The 24,172-nt window shown below is 42.0% G+C and overlaps 1 protein-coding gene across 1 annotated transcript; it reads right to left on the minus strand.

Annotated features, from left to right (window-relative positions):
• Positions 1 to 6,643: 6,643 nt before the first annotated feature.
• Positions 6,644 to 21,166, minus strand: tspan1 (tetraspanin 1; the record flags this gene model as incomplete). Its single annotated transcript, XM_079157491.1, has 7 exons — positions 21,107 to 21,166; positions 17,323 to 17,529; positions 15,388 to 15,462; positions 9,946 to 10,044; positions 8,791 to 8,934; positions 7,371 to 7,454; positions 6,644 to 6,703 (listed from the first exon to the last, which is right to left on the minus strand). The coding sequence occupies exons 1-7, from the start codon at positions 21,161 to 21,163 to the stop codon at positions 6,644 to 6,646; spliced, it is 726 nt and encodes a 241-aa protein (XP_079013617.1). The 5' UTR covers positions 21,164 to 21,166.
• Positions 21,167 to 24,172: the final 3,006 nt, after the last annotated feature.

Consider the following 24,172-nt stretch of genomic DNA (forward strand, 5'->3'; position numbering starts at 1 on the left):
CTACTGACGTTTTATAGTGGTGCCACTTTTTTTTTTTTTCCTTTTGAGGTCATACCCAGCTGTATGTTTAAATAATTCCTACAGAAGGATTTATTATTAGTGCATATTATTCATGAAATAAACTCTGTGCTATTGTTATTCTTAGCTCAGATTGTTGTACTTGTGTGGCCTCTTGCTGCCTGCAGATTTCCCCAGAGAGCTCCAGGCAGAGCAACGGTGAGAGGAAACTCATGTGGCAAGGGAAATATATGCAAATCCTCTGGGCTCAGTGGATTTCTGCAGCCATTGCGGTCTACCAAGGACAAATGTGGCTTCCTGCCCTTTGAGCTCTGACTTTCATAAACTGTGATGTAATTAAACAGGACAAATGTGGCTCTCATCAGGGGCTACTGCACATCATCAAAGTCCGATTATTGGAATAAACTTTTGCTTGTATTAGATCTTGAATCTTTTAAAACCGGATATTTGAGTTTTACATTTTTAACGGTGATTTTCCTACCTTCAAAGCAGCCTTTTATTATTATATTGTTTATGATATTGTTTGGTAATGCACTGCAGAGTTTTACAAGTTTATATTGCCATCTGGAAACTTGTGAAAATTTGTATTCTCTTCCCCTTCCTCTATCTTGACCTACTAGGATATCTTTATCTTATGTAGCATGTTGACCGGTTTATGTTATTGATTGTATTTGATAGAAGTGCACTACTAAGTTGTCTTTTGTATTTATTTCAAGTCTACTACAGGTCTAGGAATATAAGTGCTTTAAATATGCAAAGTCATGGCAATAAATGAATCCCCTTCAAAGTAAAGCAGCCAGTTCTGACCAGTCAACAAAACGTCTCTGAAAGGATATTTCTGGTTTGTTACAATGTGGCCGCCCCGTGTGCCACCTACTCTCAGGGAAAGGCATTGGGGTTAGGTGCATTGTGAGCCAGGCGGCAGGCAAACGCGAGGACCCATGGATGTCGACCCCTAGCATCACATACAGCTCTAGGGACTTAGAATGTCACCTCTGAAGGAACCAGCGCTATAGTTCTGCTGGGGGGGGGGGGGGTCTTCAACACTTATGTGGGTAATGATGGAGAAACCTTGTGAGGGGGTGATTTGGAGGAACGTCACGCTGATCATGAAAGAACAGGTGTGAAGGACAGTCACTAACTCGTAGCCACCATGTGCATTCCTCTTTTCTCTCATCCTTAAACTATTGTAAACATCTGTCACAACCCCCCCACCCCCCCCCCACACGCTGCTACTCCGTCAAGGCGCCAAAGCTACCATGGAGCCCACACTATCATTCACTCTACTTCCTGAATATATATTAGCAACATTTTGGAAAACTGTAAAAGGGGTTTTCAGAGAGAAGCAGATAGAAGAGTCTACAATATTTGTCTATAATAACATGTTAATAAGATAAAGCTCCAACCTAAAGTCATTAGATCACGGTGTAAAAGTGAACCACCCCATCACCTGGCGATGGAGACGGAAGACGATAAATTAAATCACTGTTCCTTTAAAGCCGGGATGGCCTTTGTATACTGTTACAATCAATAAAAAGCAAAAGCAGCATGTGTACACATTCATTATACCTTCAGTAGCATAGCGCTAATTCATTATGTGCTAATTTACCCTCCTAATGTCAGCTCCACACATTTTGACGTAGAAACGTAATGTTTCGAAACTATGGAGCAGAGCTGTATAGTTGGGGGAACCCCTGTCGGAGCTGGCCCACGCTATGCTTTGCCAGTCTGCATTCGAGGGCAGGACTTAGCGAAGGGTCAATTTACGGACTCACTTCCTGGTTGACATGGACGTTGTCATGTGTTTGACATGTGTTTCTTCACCTGTCTGACTTTCGTGTGGGCGATTGTTCCCAGATATCTACAATTAACACTGTGGGTTATTGTTATTACTGACAGAAATTATGTAGCTAACACCAAACACAAGAACCACGTTGGGATGAATTTAGAATTATCTATCGAGCACGTTTTTACTGGAAGTAATCCAATATGATTGAAAACAGCTGAGGGTGCATTAACACCAGCCCAGGTGGCCATCCGCTCTCTAGCTGTCTCATCAACAGAGACCTCAGTAGTGTTATTGAAGTATGTCCTGTGTGTTTGTGAGCTGACGTCACTGTTTGTGTTTATGAACCATTCTGCTGGAAACATTGGCATCACGTCTAATTAAGATGGATTTTCTGACTGAATACAAAGTGATAGCTCTTGTGTGTGTGTTACTGCGTTACGGACTAAATGACAGTGCCAAGAGCACCGTGTAGCGCCTTTTTCTCCACAAGGCATTTGTTTCATTGTCAGCACACACACACACACACATCCACATCCGTCACCACCAGCTCTAGCTCCAGACCTGGCCATTTGTGCCTGTCAGTCAGAAATTGCTGGTTCATATCGGGGTGTGTGTGTGTGTGTGTGTGTTCTCTCCGCCTTTTAAATGTCATTTTTGACCTATTGAGCATTCTGATGAGCCGAACTCAGAGGCTGATGGCTGAGATGTAGATGGAATATTGATTTTGTGCATGTGTGAGTTAGGGAGCCGGGGGTTATTGTTAAACATGGAGCTCAGCAGCACTGAGACGATGACAGATTTAACTCTAAATACCTCGCAGGTGTATAATTGGATTGAAAAACAAACTTGGTTTGTCTTCTCGCTCCTTTTTCGTCCCCGTCTCTCCATTTCAACAAGCCTTCTATGTCTAAGGACATTAGTGTATGGCCACAACAGTAGTACAACACAGGTTGGTTTTTCTCTCTTCTATTATTGTATAATTAAACAAAATACAAAGACAACATTAATACAAAAAGATCAAATGAGATGAAGCAGAAAGGTGAGACTATTTCCCAGGAACTCATTTTGCCTTTATTTTCCATTATTACGATGATTCTTTTTTCTTTTTCTTTATTCTCTTGGAATACATTGTTTTTTTTACCTCTTCCTTTTCTGAGGAACATGTATTAGAGACACAGCAACATTGTACTGTTTTGTCCACCCGATGAATGTTTTCCTCTCTTCCAACTCCTGAGAAACATATCTGGCTAGTTTGCACCTAGATGGTTCTTCTAATATCACTAACTTTGTCTATCTCTTGTTCGGTGCTGGGCATTTAGTCTACCGAGGACTCAACAGAGGTTATTTGCTGATAATGGAAACGATGCTCATGCGAGCTGAACCATCAAATTCAGAATTGGGCCTGAAAACCAAAACAATGAGCTAAGAGACGCTAAAAAGCTCTGTAGAGCTGAAGGGAGCTGCACGTCTGTCACTTTTCACATTATGCGCTGACATTTCATCCATCGTTAATACAAACATATTGATCAGAGGAGCTTAAAGAATGACATTTGCAAAGAAATTGAAAGATCTCCTCTCTGAGAAATTAATTATGGCTGCCGAATTCATGTCTTTGCACGCAAGACTGAAAATAAGCGATCTCTTTCTCTCACTGTCTTTCTGTTTCTCCCACTCAAATTTCTAATTCACAACAGCTTTATTCGCATGACTCCCCCCCCCCCCCCCCCCCTTTCAGTTTCCGTCTCTGTCGCACAGAGACAGTTGAACAACGCCTGTGGATGTGTGATGAAAGCACTAATTTAGGAGCGATAGATAAACTGCTGCATATCTGACCAGCTCTCCTTCTCCTGCCCATTATGAGGCCTTCTATTGGTCAGTATTTACTTAGCCTTGTGTCACAATGCATGTAATATCCAAGGGCAGGAGATGGAACATTGATGAATAGTAAACGGGACAAAAGATGTACTGTGCTCTGCTGCTTTTTTTCTCTTGCATGGCCTGTCATATGGGGAAATAAGGCTTTAGAAACATGTTTTTAAGTAAAGAACGATTGTATCACATTAATATAGAAAACAGGGATACATTGCGGACATCTCAATCATCTAAGGCAGGGGTCTCAAACTCATTTTCACTCTGGGCCACATCAGCATCACGGTTGCCCTCAAAGGGCCGGTTGTAAATGTAAGACTGTGTAAATGTAACTACTCCTGACATATTGGTAAGTAACTGTCTCTGCATTTGATTACTGTTTATTCAAGTGTAAAAATATTGTACATGCAGTTATATAAATGTAAAAATATATTTCTGTTATTATAACTTAAATCCTTTTAATTTAGGGTTAAGAAACCCACATTACTCTATCAAACTTTTAAAGAAAATAGCAAAGACAAATATCAAACAAGTTATTACAATAACTTTGTTCAATGCTTAAAATCCTTTCAAGGGTGCGTTTGCACAATCCCACGTGAAGTGTTTCATGTGTTGTAAAGCCACGTTTAAAGTAGTCTTCAATGTACTCACAATACATTTCCATGTCAAATGTAGAGTAACCTGCTAAAGAGCTGCTTCTATGACTGTGTGTTGTAAGTATCTCATTATTTTGACTTTCTATCTCATAATTTCGACTATGGGGATATTTTTATTATCAAGTCTAACTTTTAATTATTATTATTATTATTATTATTATTATTTTTTAACTTTTTTTTTTTTTTTTGCTGGCGGATTCGCGGGCCACATAAAATCACATGGCGGGCCCGCCATGTGTTGCTTTGTGGCTGTTTTGCGCCTCTTTGTGGTAGTGGCGTTATGTCGTCGTTTGGAATCACTTTGTGGTCGTTTTGCGCCTCTTTGCGATGGCTTTGCATCTCTTTGATGTCTCTTTGCATTGCATTGTGGTCATTTTGCACCTCGTTGTGATCGTTTTGCATCTCTCTGGGCCCCGTTCCTCGTACGTGGCTAACTGAGTTAGCCGGATAATTTTCAGGATGAGATTACATAAGTGAGGCTTTTCGGTTCCTCAAGCAAGTTTGGAAAAATCACCATAGCAACACATCCATAAACTTGAACCTGCTCCAGGCTAGATCCGCTGGATAAACTGCCACTCCCCCGGAAAAAAGTGTCAGCTCCCTTCCTCAGAGATCCCATCGATGAGGAAGCGATATTAGTTAGATTAGCGTTTTATAGGGAGAGAGTTCTTCGAGATCGCCAAGATCCGTTATCACATCATGATGACTTGCTGTACGAGCGCTATCGATTCTGCCGACAAGGAATCATTTCTTTAAAGACCTTCTCGAGCCGTACATTGAACACCACACGCTGCAGCATTGACTGTCTCACAGACTGGATGCAGCCTCGCGCTGTGTTGCGAGTGGTTCATGTTTGTACAGTGTCGGCGATGCGGAGAACATCGGGAAAGCCGCTACATGCCGTGCTGTTCATAAAGTTTATTTGGCGCTTAAGAAACTTATGGATGTGTTCATTACATTACCATGGTACATGTTGTATTGACTCACCATTCTGACTAATGTTTGTGTGCTTAGTGTGTACTTGCTCCCGTGTCCTCTTGATGGCTGGGTTGCAACTACATGATGGTTGAAAGCACTCATAATTATATGACAGTATTATTAGTACACCATAGCATATCATTGTTGTAGAACATGATTAAGGTGGACTCATGATAAGAATAGAGAGAATTACACACAATTCATTTTCACCGCTTATTATGAATAATACATACACACTGATCCGCCCATACACAGATTCACACACACATATTCAAACTCCTATTCTATATGGTAATCTACACATACATATATATATATATATATATATATATATATATATATATATATATATAGTACATGATACATAAGTGCATACAGTACATATATCCTCATAAGTAGCCTATCTATTAATTAGTATCAATTAGATACTCTTTGGGCTTGTTCTTATCTACTTATTCTGAAAGAGTTGAGATCATTATTTTCGCTAGCAAGATCTCATTAAGCCTACTGCCAGCAGCACATTTAAAGTAATATCATCTGATTGATTGGGGTGATGAGGCACTTAAAATTAACCTATACATTTTCCCAATACTTGCTCATTTAACGACGTCTGCGATATTTCGCCACGCTTCTTGTCTAGCCCTCGCAGCGTTAGATTTCGCCATGATTATGGTCTTGAATTCCTCATATGCGTTCATGATCATCTCCTGCTCGTCAGCGGAGAAAAAAGAGGCTCTTTCTTTGCGTTTATTTGCCGTTGTACTGTTAGAAAATCATGGTTTCGGTGATCGAAGCTTCCCCCTTTTAAAGTAGGACGGGCACGCGCAAGGATCCTGATGACTGACGTCTGGTTCGAACTAAAAAGACTGTTTGAGCGCGGATCAGCCTTTGAGGAACCGAGATAGCCTGATGTCAATCATCGAGTTAATTTAAGCTGGATAATAGGACATTTGATCGACTTAGTTGAACCACGTACGAGGAATAGGGCCCAGATGTCACTTGGCAATGTTTTGTGGTTGTTTGGAGATGCTTGGTGCTTGCCAGCTAGTCTCTAACTGTGTCCGTCTGCTGTTTGGTGCTGGGCAGGGAGTTTACAGTGGGTTTATCCAAGCTTGTTTGATAAATTGGCAAATATGAAATATTTACACTCTGCAGGTGCTAGTAAACTCTCTCTCTCAATAGATAGATAGATAGATAGATAATAAACATGACTTTGTATTGAAGCTAGACATCTTTCTGAAAAAAGAGGGAACCAGAAAGGGAAGAGACAGAAAATAAATAATGCAGATTAAAAAACAAAATAACATGTCTGTGTCGTTTCCCTGAAGGAGTCTCAGCTGATTCTCGTGTCCAGGTGGCAGTACAAGTACATGGACACTATCATTGCAGCAATCTGAGGAAACAACATAACACAAATTAATCCGTTTTTTAAATTATTTTTAGGCTACTAAAACCGTACAGATCAGATGATAATCAGACATTACAGAGGTCTGTAGTATCAACAAAGAAAAGACTAAAAAACTAAACTGGTCATATACCCACAGGGTTATCTCTTCACACATGTTATTTCTTTTGTATTTTAATTTATTGGTTTATTTGATAACGGACAGTGCACATTAATAAAAACATTTCTGTAAATGCGCCAGAGTTAGCCAAAAGGCTATTTTTCATCTGTAGTCCCAAGAGGAAGATGTTACAAAATAAACCTAAAAACAGAATATAAGATTAAATTATGTATGTATTATATCATTATCAAAAGTTTCTGTACACCTATTCTATATGATGCACATATTGTACTTTTGGGACTTTCATTTTTCCATCCAGATCACATGGTGTGTTTGGCTAATGAGACTGATTGTCAGAAAAGCTGGCTCCATGTAGATGTCTAGGGTTCTAATCCCCCCTCTTATAATAAAGATATAATATTACCACCACTAACTTTAACCAAGACACTGGCCTTGCAGTTGGAGTTTGTTGATTGGGGATTTTTACACTATTTAGTGTGTACCAAAGCACTGACTCACACTTTGTAAAGTTTAGCCTTTCCTGTGTTATTTTACCTCGAAGACTCCAATTCCTGCTGCGATGCCTCCCACGATGTTGGCGTGCTCTTTGAGGGTCTCCAAGATATGTTTGAAACAGCCCTGAGCAAAATGTTTGTGTAAATAGAATGATACATTCTTAACACATTGACACAATTCACGCAATAGACAACAAAGGAAGACACCAATGGCCAAAATATATGACATTCACTGATTTTGCAATATAATACACGTTTTGATAGTAAGGAAATTAGGGCTGGCTGCACCTGATGCACAGTAGCTAATTCTAACTCTCAATGTATTGAAGGTTTTTTCAGTTAAATGAATTGGCCATATTGCCATGTTTAAACAAACATGGCAAATCACCAGTTTTCAGGCTCAAAATCAATGTCCTGAATTGATGACAATGACTGAAATAATTCAGCAACTATTGGATGGACTAGCCATGAGGTCATAGAGGAACCCTCTCTAGCTTTCTTTATGCAGTTTTGTCCCTTTTTGTGTGTGCAAATGAGGACAACGCTATGAATGTCTTCCAGGAGAGAAATAACGTGCGCTTTTTAAGGGATATTGAATCTCCCATTCTTGAGTGTGGCTCAAACTTCTGATTTCCGACGTGGTGAGACAACAAGTCGTACAACGGAGTTCTGATAAATTTACCATATTATGACTGTTGGTAAAAGACATTTTTTGAGTCCCCCACGTGCCCTTTGTTGAACTCTAACATGTTTTCTCATTTTGTTCTGGATACATTTGGGCCTTATAGTTCCTTGAGAGGTCTCTGTAGCTGACAGCCTATCTGTGATTGGACAACCTTGACCAACTTAAATTGAGATAATAAATTATAATATTTATTAAACAATTATTGTCGACGTTGTCACAACCGTGAATAAGGGATGTCACAAGAACCGATGCTTCGGTACCAAGTCAATGCCAAAATGATGAAAACCAGTACGGCAGGTACCAAGCATCAGGGCTCGGAACTAACATCCTCCTGTCATCCTGGGGACAATACGGTATGTTTGTACAACTATCCCTTAGCAAGTGACAAAGTGAGTGCTGACACGTTATACAACTGAAAGGACGCGGTGAACTTATTATCGATGTATGTTGAAGATTTATTGTTTTGTTTTTGTAATTTTACTGGGATATCGAATTGGGTATCGTGAATCATGGAATTCAACTAGCACTGGTATCGACTACGACATTTCTGGTAAATGTTGCCTGTACATGTACCTCTATGAGCAAGAAATTGTTTTACGGTAAAATAAGATTTCCCGTTGTTTTTACCGTTTTAAGGTAATACCATACCCAGTAGTCAATGCAAATTACCATTGCGCCCTTTATGTGTGGGATGGATGTTAGCGTTGACAATATTCCATGTTTACGACTTGCGATTGTTCACGTCATCTATCTGTAGTGCGGTTTTCCACCTCACCTGCACAGCGCTGCGCTCTGCCTCGTAAGGGCTGCAGGGGGCGCTGTTGGTCCAGCAGCAGCCAGGCGGCAGGCTGCCTCCGTTCTCCTTTTCAAACTTGGAGCCGACAAAGTCTGTGTAGTTGGTGAAACCGCAGCACTCCAGCTGGGAGAGGGGGGAAAGCATAGCAGGAAAACACTTGACAAGAATACTTTGTGGATAAAGATGTCGTGTTATCCATGAGCATTGTGCAACCATTTAAGAAACGTAATTAAAGTTTAGTGAGGGCCTTGCTGCTCTGTGAGAGGAAGTTGTGAGTTTAGTCGTTGCTCTGTTTTGTTGTGCGTTTGCATTCAGAACAGATCTGTATTTACTGTGTTGCATTTACTCAAAAAGTGTGAAAGCACTTAAAACTATGAAGTAACCATGACACATTCTCTGGGGCACCACATTGCTTTGAGTTTTACAAATGTCGCTTTTAGACGCTTCGAGTGTCAATAACTAAATTCCATCCACCACACAAAAGCAAATGAAAGCAAAACGTCAAAAAGTTTTTTTGTTTTTTGTTGTTGTCAAGGTCAGACCGCTTAAATGTTTTACTTTGTCAATGTAAACTGAGCCATTGTAGAGCTGTCACACGGTAAGAATGAAAGTTTTTCTTTTGACTGAGTTACCTTGACTGAGAATGTTGTGTGCAGGTGAGCTGAAGTAAAATGAATGGACAAAACGATGTTGCACACAGTGTACATTTCTGTTGTCGCTTTTGTTTGATTTCATTTCAGAAATTCTTGCGCTGTACTTTAGAAACAGGTTGTTTTGCTCTGCTGTTTTACTGAAGGACACAGAGAGAACATTAAGTCCATTAAAATCAACCCTCAGGGGCTCAAAAATCCCGTGGTTCACTCTGTGTTCAGTTTGTGTTCTTTTTTTTTCCAACTACAGCTTTATTTATTAATATGCACTAAAAAAACAATATAGACTGTGTCAAAAACTATCTGTAATGTCTTGATTATTTCCGTTTATGTTGAGCACACATGGTGCATATTCCTTAATAAATATAATGATTTTTCTTAAAGGTGAAGTATACATATGCAATTTCTGTTGCACGCACACATGCAATAGCAGTACTTTAATTAATGCAAAAGTTTAAAAAAATAAAACGTGCCGAAGCTGTACCTCTGTCATGGTGGTATTCCAGATCTTAGTGACCACGGGATCGCTGCCGTAATCTTTCTGTAAAGCAGGGGTCGCCCACGCTTTGAGGATCCCCTCTGCCTGGGAAAAACACAGGCATGTAAGGACACTTATTGACATTTTGTTTTTTCCCGCGCCTCTACAGCACCAAAACCAAGTCTACATTCTCTCATCAGGGCAAAAGTATCTGTCTTCACTCTTCTGAAGTGGTCTCCCTGGCCTGACAGAAATGTCCGCTTTCTGAAGTGTCCTAATCTTTCACCATATCCTAATTTTCTAAATATCCACACTTTCTATAGATGTCTTACTTACTAAATGTATCCTCATTTGTCAAACATGTCCTTCCCCACTTTTCAAATATGTCTTAATTTGCAAAAATGCCATCACTTTCCAAAATCTCTCCCGAAACATTCCTCACTTAAAATGTCATGTCCTCAAAAGTCCACATCAAAAGGTACAAAACACGCTTTTCAGAAGTTAGAACTGCAACCACTAATCATGGATTAAATAGATTCAAAGCAATAATAAAAATAAATGGCAACACATTTCAGCGATTAGTTGGCTCTATGTTATGATCGTAAAGCGCTGTGGCAACGTCTCCAAAGGTGGGGGCAATATAGCAAGAGATACCACGCTTTGTGTAGCTCATGATAATAAAATATAAGTAGCTCAATAATAATTTATGAGTTGATTTGTATTTTTTATTAATTGGATCCTTTGACATTACTATAACTAAAGCTGTCAAAAGAATGTAGTGGCGTAAATGGTACAATATTAGAAATGAAGTAAAAAGTATCATAAAATAGAAATTCTTAAGTACAAGTACCTTTAAAATTGTATTTAAGTACAGCGCTTGAGTAGATGTATTTTGTTACATTCCACCTCTGATTTCAGAAACAGAAACTTGAGCAATATTTGATCAAATTCATATTACTTACATTTACACACTTTTATTTTCAATACATGGCTGCATCCAATGTCATTTTATAATATATGTTGTTATGTAGTTAAAGCGCATGGAACAACGCAATGGAAAATACGTTTTGAATACGCTAGAAATGTTAACATTTTGCTTTTCATCTGATTAATAATCAATTAATCACAGTAACATCATATAGATTAATCCATGATCAAAATAACTGTTAGTTGCAGCTGTATCAAAAACACACTTTTCATCAGCACCAACTCACTGTCTCTTTTAGGATCCAGTATGTATATGAGAGGCCCATACATGCAAATAAGGTCCTGTAGATGGCTATAAAAGCTCATGTCTTCACTGCAGAAGTCCAACAGTGTCACACACATACACACACTTGAGTATACACACATCACACTATGGAAGCCCCTGAAAATAAAATACTGCAGCTGATTTCACGGGCAGGAAAAGTAATTCTCTGGGAGTCACCTATTCATCAGAAATTAAATAAATCTCTCACACAAAGCACTTGGGAAATAAACAGCCCCGGCCTGGCACCTGGAAAAAATGAAAATAAATCAAAAAATGACCTGACATTATTCTCCATTCTTCTTTTCCTTTTTATGGTCGTGAACCGGGGCGGCATTTACATATATATTGATGTTCCTGATGGCTTTGGTCAGGACACATTTTGTCTGCTATTTGTGTTTATCCAAAGTGCAAAAAAACGGCAGGTTATGGTTCAGGCAGTATGGGAGAGTCTTTTGTTGGGGAAGAATTCCTTCACAAACACACAGGTTAGCTTTCTTTCACGGCTTCCCCTCCTCCCTCCCACAGTCTTTTTTTTGCCCATTTTGATTAATAATCCTGTCGCGTACAGTCACGCAAAGACCCATTTGATGAGGAGGGTGAGTGTGTGCTTTACTGTATGTGCATGTGGCCAAGTGCAACTGAGTGTCTATCAGGTTTATGTGTCTGAAAGTGCTTCTTTTTTTCCCCTCTCCTTCTGTGTGTGAGTGTGTGTGTGTGTGTGTGTACAGTGAAGGGGGCAGGCATACGAGATGCCCGAGGGGATGCTGGGATACATGCCACAATTAAAAATGCCCCCCCAAGAAGCTGCGAGAGCGGCTGAGATCAGAGAGGGTTATTACCAGCCGGCTAATTCATCACTGTCACTCTGCCCCGCGCCTCACCACATCCCGTTAAACACACACTCGCATGCTTACACACTGATATGGGCCCCTGCAAACACACACACACACACACACACACACACACACACACACACACACACACACACACACACACACGTCGGACAGGCAGGACAAAGCCTACAGTAACCCACGGCACAGTGAGGCGGGAGGCGATAACACATCTAACAATACAGTAGAGGGAACTCCTGCTTACACGCGCGATAAAAATCTTCAGCTTCATGTGTTATTGATCTCTTGTTGCTTTACCGTGTGTTGCTGCGCCTGAAATAATTATTGATATCTTTTACTTCAGTGACTCGTCGGCTGCTAATTGGTTATTGTTCTTAAGTGGAAAAGCAATAAATGTAGACCGTATTCCATTCAGCTGAGCGTTGCTTTAAGAGGAAAGGCGATGCTTCGTGCCATTAGTCATAAGCTGCATTTCCATCAACCTTTTTGCATGACTATATACAATTTGAAAAGGGAAAAAAAAACGTAGTTGAAAAAATAACAAGAAGATGCAAATAAGGGTGACGGAAGTGCCTATTTGGAATACATCTGTTTGTGCTTCATCTGCTGTCGACAAAGCCCCAGTTTATGCTCTGCATCTATTGTCTTCCAAGTCACAGAGCTGAGCATCACTTAAAAAACAAAAAAAAGACGTCCTCAAGACTAAACGTCTGGAAAAAATCTGCTCCATCTCCTGCACTATATAAAGGTTGCAACTGATCCAAACAAAGACACGGTAATGTTATTGTGTATGAACTACAGCACTGGTGTTGATTCTCTGTGGGTTTGTCACGAGTGACCCCTTCCAAGTAAACACTTTTCTTCCATTTTTGATATAATGCTATTGATTGGTGCAGCATTAAAGCAGAAGTAATTGGAGTTAATCATCTCGCATCACTTACTCGGGCTAATCTTGCCTCGTACTGACGAGATACTGAAGCAAACAGCAATCGGTATTGGATTACGTTTTGAGAGAACATTCCTTAACTGTCCATCGACGTCAGTGCGATTCAATAAATGCCACATCGCATCTATTTCATTCATGCAGTGTGAAGTCCATATCGGCCCCGGTAATAAATCTCCACCCAGGTCACTTCCGAATCACTTGGCGGAGAAAGAACAACCATGACCACTGACGGCCTCTCATAATGCCTGCTGGAATTGCTTATTAAATCTCAGTTATTCTGACCACCTGAAGGTTATTGGTGCTTTGGTTAGATGAGCTGCGGGGGCCCGCTGGCCAAAAGGCAGATTTATGCGGCAGATAAGTAGGACTGAATAGATCAGCGCTTTATTTATCCTCCCCTTTCATTGTCCACGCCTCTGTCTCTTACTTATTGACACAGGCGGCTATATGTATGCATATTAGGTGTATATTGCCCATATTCGTTGTTCTGATGCTATTGTGTTTACTGTGTCTTATCAAAGGCAGGAAATGGACAGCTGGTCTGATGCACTCATAACCGCGATGGACCCAACAATGTCCTTTGTGTTTGTAATGAACAGATGATGCTAAAGCTAACAAACCGCGTTAAATTGACTCTAAGCCTTATCTGTGATCTCCTTCAGGAAGACAAATCTTGAGTTATGTCTTGCATTTCACTGAGCTCTCTCTCTCTCACCCTCTCTCTCTCTCTCTCTCTCTCTCCCCCCCCCCTCTCTCTGCGCTGGCATCTCAGCAAAAGCTGTTTACAATGCTCGCCTAGCTCGATAGCTCACTTTTTGTAAATGACGAGCAAGAGATGGGGCAGATTTATTTCAACAAAACTGCCTCAGCAGCAGCAGCAGCAGTTCTACCAGCTCAGCCTCCAAGGACACATGCACACACATACATGCACAAACACACACATGCACTGAAAAGCACACACATGCACACCCGCTCTTAGCTTCTTTGTGTGAGAGCAGACACAGGGTTGGACAGTATAGCTGAGAGAGAGAGAGAGTAAACATGAAACAAAGAGAGAGAGCGAGGAGGAGAGGTCGACCTGTTCACTGCGAAACAGAAATCATCCACTTATCGTTTCCGTTTATAGTTGAGTCCAATAAAATATAAAATGTTCTTCAAAAATTGAAAAAGATTTGTCAGTGCAGTGAAATATTGTAATTGTTGTCCAATAGAAATCAACATGTTTTCAAGTATTTTCTAGAAAGGAGTTTCTGTATCTTGAAAAATCCGGCTGAACACTGAATCGATGCTCCCAGTAAAGATTTGAGTAAGATTCCGACATTCTGACGTCACGTCTTCATCAGGTATGTGATCAATAGAGTCCATGTAGAATTACATCAGTCACTTTCGTGCAATATCCTTGATCCTGTTTGTGCTGACCTTTTTAAGAGTGCAACCAAACTACTTGTGCTGCATCTAAAAATGGCAGGAAAAAAATTACAAAAATTCAGAGAATTTATTAAAACATCAAGATATCGAGACCAAAAACAATTGCAGGCGGAAATATCAGCCTTCAGATCTCTGTGGTGATCGAACTACTGTTTTCACCATTCACTTTGTGGTATATAACAAATGCCAAGTCACCCTTCAAAACTCTGTCCACAGGAGGACAACTCTTGTCCGACTTAGCCCAAAAACATACTACTAAGATTCCTTGCAGTGCGCTGCTGCTGATCAAACTGGTCTACCAACAATACCAGAACAAACACGTGAAATTCCCAGGCAGTGCAGAGTCCACTCTCAGTTCATCAGCTCCTCCCTGCAGATGGATGCTGTTTAGATTACCTCTTTTACTCCTGGGGACTCAGAGACATCCTCTGATTGGTTTATAAAAAAATCAGAAAAAACTATTTTCTTTATTAGGATCCCAATCTTCACTAACCTCCTTTTACATTCTCATTTGAAAGCGCTGTACTTATTATACGTGGCACTTAATGTACAGGGAGCATGTGTGTGAGTGTGAGAGAGAGAGTGAGAAATAGAGTGAGGGTAACACATATGTAAATAGGCTGTTTTGCATATAAAATGCTTTAGCTTCAATATTCCAGAGTAATAAATTGCTCAAAGTTAGCGACGGCGCACACGGCCCCGGGCTATCCCGGAGTCATTAAGTAGCCCAATGTAGTGAGGCGGACATAAAGCCAGTAATTCAATGATGGCTACGGCTATGATGGAGAATTTACATGGAGATAAAATCCAGAGAGTGGGACGAGGAGGTGAGAGGGTGAAAGAGAAAGGCCGAGAGGGACGAGACGAATTAAGAGACAAAGGAAGGGGAGTGAAGAGGAGGAGAAAGAGGGGTCATAGAAGGGAGGGGATGTGATGAGGCAGTGAATGAAGGTGAAGAGGGGGAGACTTACAAATGAAGAGTAGGCCAGAGCCACGACTCCAGCTGCCACTTCAGCGATGAAAATGATGAGGATGATGGAGAAGAACTGCAGGGAGGGAAGAAGAGGAGACGAGATGTTTTTTTTCTTTCTGTATTTAATGATATAAAAATACTACAAATCATGCAGCTTTCCAAAACCAAGTCTAGAGCTGAAATGACCTGTATTTATATTTGCATGAGAAGGCACGGGTGTGCTCTGCTTAATGTCATAAGCGGTGGGATTACCTTTTGTCAACATTTGCTCTGATGAAGATTGGCTTTTTAAATCAATAATAAATTGGATCTAAGAGTATGGGGCCTTTTTCAAAAAGACTAAATGTGGAAAATACTGAATTAATAAATTAATAATTCAAACATTAAGACTGGTTAAAAAAAAAAAAAGCTGATGAGGTTTGTAACCACCAACACATCTGAATATCCAGGGTCCAGTTAAACAGCTATTGTTGTACGTAACAATCACAGACTTGTCCATGAAGCTTGGCTGATTACACAGAGGGACAATAAGGAGACTCGTAGCCTGAGTGATGCCCTCTTTCAGCTCATCCATTGCAGTTATTCAGTCCATTACAGCTGTTTCTCACGTGAGCCAGATATCCGCCGTGTCCTGCGCGTGTCCAGTCGCAGGATCCGCTGCACCGTCATCATTCAACTCGATGAGAGATGTGGACATGATGGGGGGGCTCTACAGGGGTAAAACGTGCTGCCTGTGCTCCTCATTAGACTCGCCGCAGTGGACTAAGAGGTAGTTAGCATCGTCGTTAATGAGCATAATAATGTACGCCGCTGTTCGGGGGTTGGTGGTGGTGCGGGCATGAATGAGGCAGGAGGGGCGGATGTGGCCATTATCTGAGCTGTTGATGAGCCGGGGTGGAAATGCATGGCTGCGTGGGATACTGCATGAGGAGCGACTGGATGTAAAAGCACACGATGAACCCATACGTGATCAATTTTGGTGTCACAATTGCCTCCTTAAACATCCAGCAGACACAGAGTAACATTGTCATCCCATTGGAATGGTGATTGTGTCCACCTGATGAATGTAAGTTCAATATTCGCTCTCTTTTAGCTCTGGTTTGGTCTCCACCAGCTCCTGAGAGACATATCTGGCTCTTTAGCTGCTACATGTTCCGGTATGTTCAGCAGCCAGTCCGTGACCGTGTCTGTCCGCTGTTTGCTGCTGGGCAGGTAGTGTACAGCGGGTTAATCTGAGACCGAACCAGACAGGTCATGTGTGTTGCGGATAATTCTCTGTGGATTTGTCACCGTTACCAATCTCCTCAATTGTCATTTGATTTGTTGTTAAGAAATATGGACTAGTGGATTGGTCAGTCTCAAGCTGAATTTAGCACATTTTCAATGCATCATTCCTGTTTTTTTGCTGATTATTAAAAGTCTCCTACTTTCGGCACCATTGTTGCATGGAGTTTGTCCGTGCGACAGCTCAATTAGCAACTGAAGCTACACACACTCTGTATATATTTACCTGTCGTTTCTCGCCACTTTCCCTTTGTATGTCTCTTAAAGTCTAGGTATTTTGCGCAATTTCCAATAATCTTCACAGACCTGGCCATAATGTAGGAAACTGCTTTAGAATTCACTTTGTCTACTGTGGGCACACAGGATGAGTGCATCAAATGCAGTTTTGATGTTGAATTTAACAAAGACACTGAGCTTCGTAGCAGCAGCAGCTCCTTGGGAGTTTATCAATGCTCATATTTTACAAAATTACTACAAAATGTTCAAACCTCGACCGTGTTTTGTTGTGACCCTGGTGCAACCAATGAGACAACAGCTGGGACGTTACCAGAAGGTAATTGGGGGGGAAAGGATTATTCTCTTGGTCTCAGCGTTTCTAGAACTCCAGTGTACAACACAGCCTTACTTCCGCTTCGCCTTTGACACCCACCATGAGCAGCAGACACTTGCTCTCCTTGTGGGCCCCACAACAGCCCAGGAGCCCCAGCAGCAACAGCACGGCCCCGATGACGATGCAGAGAAAGCCCACGTTGACGAAGTGCATGCTTTGGCTGGAGAACGGCTCCAGCAGCTGGAGGAAGGCGCCCCCGTCCACGCTCACCCAGATCCCCATGGCCAGCAGGGTCAGGCCGCCCAGCTGCAGGAGGATCAAAGAAAACATCATCAACGTACATTTGTGCAAGCAAAAACTAGTAATGCAATGTACACACACAGTCCCTGTCATTTGTGAAAGCTGGACACTAAGCAGTTATCTTTCCGCAGGATGTAATACACACTTAACAATGGCAAGTTAAATGTCAATCGTTGGGTGGGTTCAACAGCTCTTGAGGGGGTAATATGATTTTGGAAATGAGAGGCCATCTTACATCCCTAACCCCTCTTTTACTATTACCTCTGTGACACCATGACACCTCAATATCATTCACTGCTTTCAGAGAGGAAGATTCCTTTTGTGAGACAGAGGTCCCATTATGTATGGAGGCCAGAGCGACAACTTGGCCTCTTTTTTTTTTGAAATGACTGACCTTTTCAATGGCTGCCTTTATTGGCCCACTCATGTCACACATGGAATCCATTTAGTGATCTACTTGTGCTGCCGCTTAAAGCCAGGTTTGGGGTGTACAGAAGTGGGCTACAGGATTATAGCTCAGTCAAGAGGGGGGGGGGGGGGGGGGGGGGGGGGGTCACTGTCTTGCCCTTACTTCCCTTTTTTATAACAGCCATGTGGGAAGTCGAATCACGGAAGTGCTCAAACTTCAAGCTGGCTGAACTGAATTATGACAGAAAACCATCCGATCGTCCAACAGCCCTTCAAAATAATGGACGGATTGTACCCTTTGAGCCACTGGATGGCTTTTAATGTGAAACCGTTGTGCAGAAAGAGTTACGTTTCATTGATATTATTGAATTAGTGCTGTGAAAATGCGCTGTACATTATCTTAGATTTGTAAAGAACACAATTGGAGATGGGGACATTTTATGCTTGTAACAAAAGCTAATAAAAACAGTCTTATTTGAAAATTAGTACAAACTTTACAGAGAATTGACAATAGTTAAACTTGCTTCATAATCTCTGACTGTGAACATCACAGATGCGAGCAGGCAGTCATTTTGTTCGGGGGACACTGAAGTGCATTTATTGAAACTATTGGCTCAAAACCCGCTCATAACAAACCCGATCAAAACTGTCAGATGTTTCATATTACAGTCTGGAAATCACCTGATCCCACTGTCATTATCTCTCTCTGCCTGCCTCTCCCTCCTCATCCCTCCACCTCTGACCTTCTCCTCCCCCCCCCTTTATCCTCCTCTGTCTCCTCTGTGTATTTTAACCCTGAACTCCTCGCGCTGAGTGATTTCTCCTTCTTTCCTCGTCCTCTGCAGAAACCATGTTTGAAACCTGATATTGTCTGTCAGGCTCCATCAGACTCGTTGCAGTCGGGGGGGGGGGGGCCCCGCTGCGCCTCCCCCCCTCAGGCCCCGACACTCCACATCTCCTGTCAGACGCTGACTTCGCCCACGTGGGGATCATCTCCCCCCTTCTTGGCTTTGTCTCCCCGTCTTGGCCCCGCTCTCCCTATCTATTTTTTACTCTCCTTCATTCTCTCTGCCTCGCCCCACCTTTCACTCCGGGTTTTATTTTCTCGTCTCTTGAACCTGTTCAGTGCCATCAGTGCACCGTTGGCTAAATGTAATACGACAAGCATATTCCCCCTCTAACTCCTCGTGTGCCACCATCATCCCTCAGCAGGTATAATTATAGATGGCACAATGGCTTTCTTTTTTTTCTTTTTTTTCTTTTTGAAAGATGTCTAATCCCTTTGATGGTGTGCCATATGCAGGTGGATGCCCTGTCAGTTGAACACCCACATGGCAAAAGGACTGGAAGTAAATCAGGTTTTTGAAATAGTAAGGGGGGGAGAAGAAGCAGTGTCGTATCTATGGAGATGGGAAATAAAACCTATTAGGGTTAGAGGAGAGGGAATGAATAACAGGCTGCAGAATAGGAGGCCATGGCCTCCAGGGGGAGGTGAATGGAGAGATAGAAAGATACAGAGGTAGCAGGAAAGAGAACGGGCCCGGCCCACCCCAATTTAAATGGAATTGGCTCTCTTTGAAAAGGCTGGATTGAGAAAGACGTCAGTTCAGTTTAAAAACCCATTTTCATGGGTCATATTACTGGGAGCAGACAATCCGATTAAGTTCCTACGCTCGACCGTAGGTCTGAACAAACAGAACGTACATGGAGACACTTCTAATTCCCAATGCATTCAGATCGGCAGAGGAGAGATGCACACTTTGGAGCTGAAATCGCAGGCTTTTTGCAAACTTCTATATCACCGTTACCGTTTGTTCAGCTACGTTTTATTTTCAGATCTTTAAAAGATAATTCATAAATGGAATTGAGAATCCGGGTACTGGTACTCTGTTCTTGATAATGGTAACATGTTTCAAAAGAGCACAGCTTCCTCAACTTCTTCTGCCCTCTCAGAAGGCCCCTATAGATCGTACAATAACAAGTACAAGCTCGTCACTGTATTTTGCATCATTTCATGTCATGTGCTGATTCATTCATTCAGACCGGTCAGACTCACGGGCTGTTTGGTCACCAAAGGACATGTTGGTCGGCCGTCAGTGGCCACGTCTCACGGTGACATCTACTGTACTAGAACTACCTCTTTTGAATGACAACCAAAGATTTCAACATCTTTTCTGTCAACCCTCGTCTTGGACAGCCCAACATTACATAGTGTAAAGTGACTTTCAACAGGACTGCTTGGCCTCACCTGCTGAAGTCAATGGACCGACTGCATCACTGTACAAACCTGCTGCATTTGGCCAATATTTCTCCCCTGGCTTCCACCTGTCTGGGTTTGGTGTGTTCTCCTCTGGTTTATTTTCCCTGAATGAATCTTAATTTAGGTTTTGCTAAGGGGAATACCAAAAAAGTCAATTTGATACAACTGGAAATTGTGAAAAGTGTGCACTTTGAAGAGATATTTCCTTCTTCATAGCATCATATTTAGCAGCTTCACTTCACTGCAAACGTGATTCTGTGACTTCCGATGAAGAACATTGATTCTTATTTTGAATCCTGCCCCCTTATTTCCTCAAAAGATAAATACATTTCGAGATTTTGACTCTAAACGCCGCTGAAAGTGTTTGAGCTAACACTTCAGAGAGACATCGCGGTCAGTGGGCTGCTGTGAGTGTTAGAGCTGCCACACCAGATTCATCGAGCATCGTAACTCGGGGAGAAATGGGGAAATGTGTGTGTGGGGGGGAATGATGACTTGTGCTGGGAGCTTCATCTGTGACAGCGGGAGCCCAGGTGGGCCCGACTCGGCGGGCGGATTCAGCTTACCCTCGCCAAAGTTTCTCTCCATTTCACAAAGCACATTAGTTATCAACATTAAGCCGGGGATGTGGGTGGCAAAATTAGAGCCTTTTGAAGTTAATGAGATGAAAATTGCTACGCTGGGGAGAAAGTGGAGGAGAAAAGAAGCATCATTCTGGCTCAGTGATCCGAAATGTTTATGTACCGTCTGTTTGCATCGAAGGGCGGCATGAAATGATTTTCTAGGCATTGTGTTCGAAAGCTATTGTTTTTCTGTTTTTTACTTTTCATGTTAAGATAAGCATAATCAATGAACACCCAATGAACACCCTCCTCCTCATACGCGAGCATGCAATCAAAGCGGAAACATACTCACAAAGATAAGCAAGTTGAACAAGACCGTCATCAATTTGACGAATGTGAAGCAGCCCATTTTAATCTGTAATAAAAGGGGAAGATAAATTATTGCATTTCCTCTTTCATGAGCGGAGACCTTCTATCTCTCACTCGCACACGATCTTCACACGCACGCTTTGCCATAACATCCAGCCCACATCCCGGAGAAATTGCTGTGAAAATGACATCGCTGACAATGAGTCCTAATGATAACACTCACACAGCTGTGAGGAACGGTGAAGATATCTGTTAATGAGAGATCTATAGGAGCGGGAGAGCCACAATGGAACGGAAAGTTGAACGTGTTTACATGTAGACATTATTGAACACAAATCTTACCTTTTTTTTTAAGTGTGCTAATATTTCTTTATATCCAAAGCTGCTTAGATTTAAACCAGTCCTGGCTTTCAGAAAGCAAAGCTGATCTAAAAGAAAAAGCAACACATGAAAACAAATAAAGAAAAGAAGCAGGCGTTCTTCCAGCCCAGGTGTTTCCAGGTGTGCGGACGTGAGTGCGAGGACAACTCTGCCTGAATGTATCCGTCGAGTGATGATGTCCACGCAGGTAGGAGCTTGTGGCGGAGATCAGTAATCCGATGAGCGGAGTGAGTGGAGGACTGGGTGTGGTCCCGGAGGATACAGGTGACAGCAGGTGGATGTTGTTCAGGTGCGGAGGAGAGGAGCTCGAGTGGCAGCTCTGACCCCTGCAGGTCCACAGTGACACAGAGTCACGGCACAGGGATTTGGAGGTTCGAAAAGATGGACGTGGAAAGCTGAAAATAATCCTCCAAACGTGAGAGTGGAGAGTCGCATGAATATGTTGCACAATATATTATGTCGAGTCTGTTGAGCTTGTATTTCCTCCTGCCAATCACATCATCACCAAACCTGCAGCAGCTTCTCTAAAAGTGATTTATTACAATCCCATTCTGTTTTTATTTACTTTACATGGTCTTAATGCTGTTTTTAATAGCAAACTTTTTTCTACGAGATGATAAATGTTTAAAAGTGATGCCAAAGTTACAAGTCTGCATACACAGAGGGCTGTGAAATGTAGTTGTTTTGTCATAATGTATGAAACAAGAATAGTAAGATTCTCCACAGTGTTGCTGTTCGGGGGGGTTTTCTCTCAAGCCAACTCTGGTTTTGTCACACTGGCTTGTAAAAATAATCATTGTTTCAAACCTGATCCCTCTGTGTTCCCTTAAACAGTAGTTAGCTTAGCAACCAGACAGTAAGTAGGCGAGGAACGCCCTTTTCAAGGCTAGCAAATCCACTCTGTTGTACTTGCTCACTTGTTGTGTTTTCATGTGTCTTGAGTCATGATCATGGGAGGCTGTCATGCAGTAAACATTTGATATTTCTTTGCAGTATATCTCCTGTTGACTTTTTGCCTGGAGCAAATTGATGCCGTCAAGTGCATATTTTAAGACGCCTTCTACATAATTCTGATTTTAAAATGATTTAGCTGTTTGTCTGTAGGCGGTGTTTTCAATTGTCATCGTTATGCAACCTTTGAAGTCGCCGACACAATAAGAGATGTAGCGTGAACGTCTATAAATCGAATTCACGCTCATAAAAACAAAAGAAATACTGCAACGGCACACACTTTGGACCTCCGCCTGTGTTCTGTGGCTGTGTTGCTGCTTTGCTTTCTGCTGTCGACTCCATTGTTCCACCTCTCCTTCCTTTGTTCCTTTGGCCCCCCTGGACCCTGCAGTGGCCCCTGCTGACCACCGGAGGGGGGTAGTGAACTGCAGAGACTGCTGTCAGAGCCTCCTCTCTTCACTACTTGTCCTACAGCTTCAACTGGCCAGGAGTGTTCCTCTTGACTGGAGGAATGTGTGCTCGTCTTTGTCCAGGAGGAAGTGGAAGAAAATAAATTGTTCCCTTATGTTTCTGTGTCATCACCACATCCTGATGCTGTCATTTCAGTGGCACTTTTTTTTGTCACATTTCAAAGACAATCAGCTTTAGATCGTCTAAATAACAGCATTCGAAGGCTCTAACTTTATATTTGATGACAGATGTTGCATGCGTTGACAGTTGTTCTGAATCCTTATCACAGTATTTATGTGTGAATGCAGCAGAGGAAGCTTACGGTCTTCCTTTGTCTCCTCTCTTGTTTCTTCCTAAGATTAGTCTTCAGTCAAAAAGCCCATTCATACTCAGCTGCAGGCGAGAGGTTCAAAAAAAGAAAGAAAAAAAACTCTTCCGAAAAATGTCAGGAGCCCTCCGCCCAATGCCACCTTGTTGGAGAGTTGAGCCCGTATCAGCTGAAGTCTCTCTCAGTAATATAACTTTAATGGCCTTATTGTGAGTTATGACAATCTCACCCACACCGTCATTAACCCACCGGTCCTTAATCTCAGCGAGAGCACCACCTGTCAGGCTTCGTTATCCATTAAACCGTTAATATTCTTCCGCCCCCGCGTGCACACACTCACACACTTCTGCGGCCGTGGCGCGCGTGGAAAAAGAAATGATTAGACGCGTGCTTTTTCATCACCTCTGATGAAAGCAGCGAGGGGTGCTGTGGAGATCTCGGGTGAGATGGAGAAGGTAAAAAAAAACAAGGGTCCCTTAATGAGGTCGGTTAGATTGAGTATTATCAGGGGCCCCCCAGGGCAGCTGCCACATTTATGCATCCACTGCTGCCGAGGCTGCTGCCATTACAAGTATCCCTTGTAAGTCCCATGTGGGCATTGACTCATCCTTTAACTTGATTTTAAGGTTGATATAATATCATCCAGTTTGTGCTCAGCAGCTTTAATGGTCCTAATGCTCATTAAAAGCTCTTAGAAATGTGACTCATTGTAATCAGCCTGGAAATGCGGGATCATTTTAGCAGCTATAATTTACTGTTGACGGGTGAGAATCTCTTAGAACTCCATGTTGTTCGCTGCACTCCATTTGTCTGGAAAACTTTCCTCACACTGGTTTCCTGCCACTGGGTTTGATAACAATTAGCAAAACTACTTAAAAGTGCACATGATAACTTAAATTGTCCAAGCAATATACTAATATTGTTATGCCTTCATTAGAA

This window comes from Pholis gunnellus, assembly GCF_910591455.1.
Source record: "Pholis gunnellus genome assembly, chromosome: 4".
Lineage (NCBI taxonomy): Eukaryota > Metazoa > Chordata > Actinopteri > Perciformes > Pholidae > Pholis > Pholis gunnellus.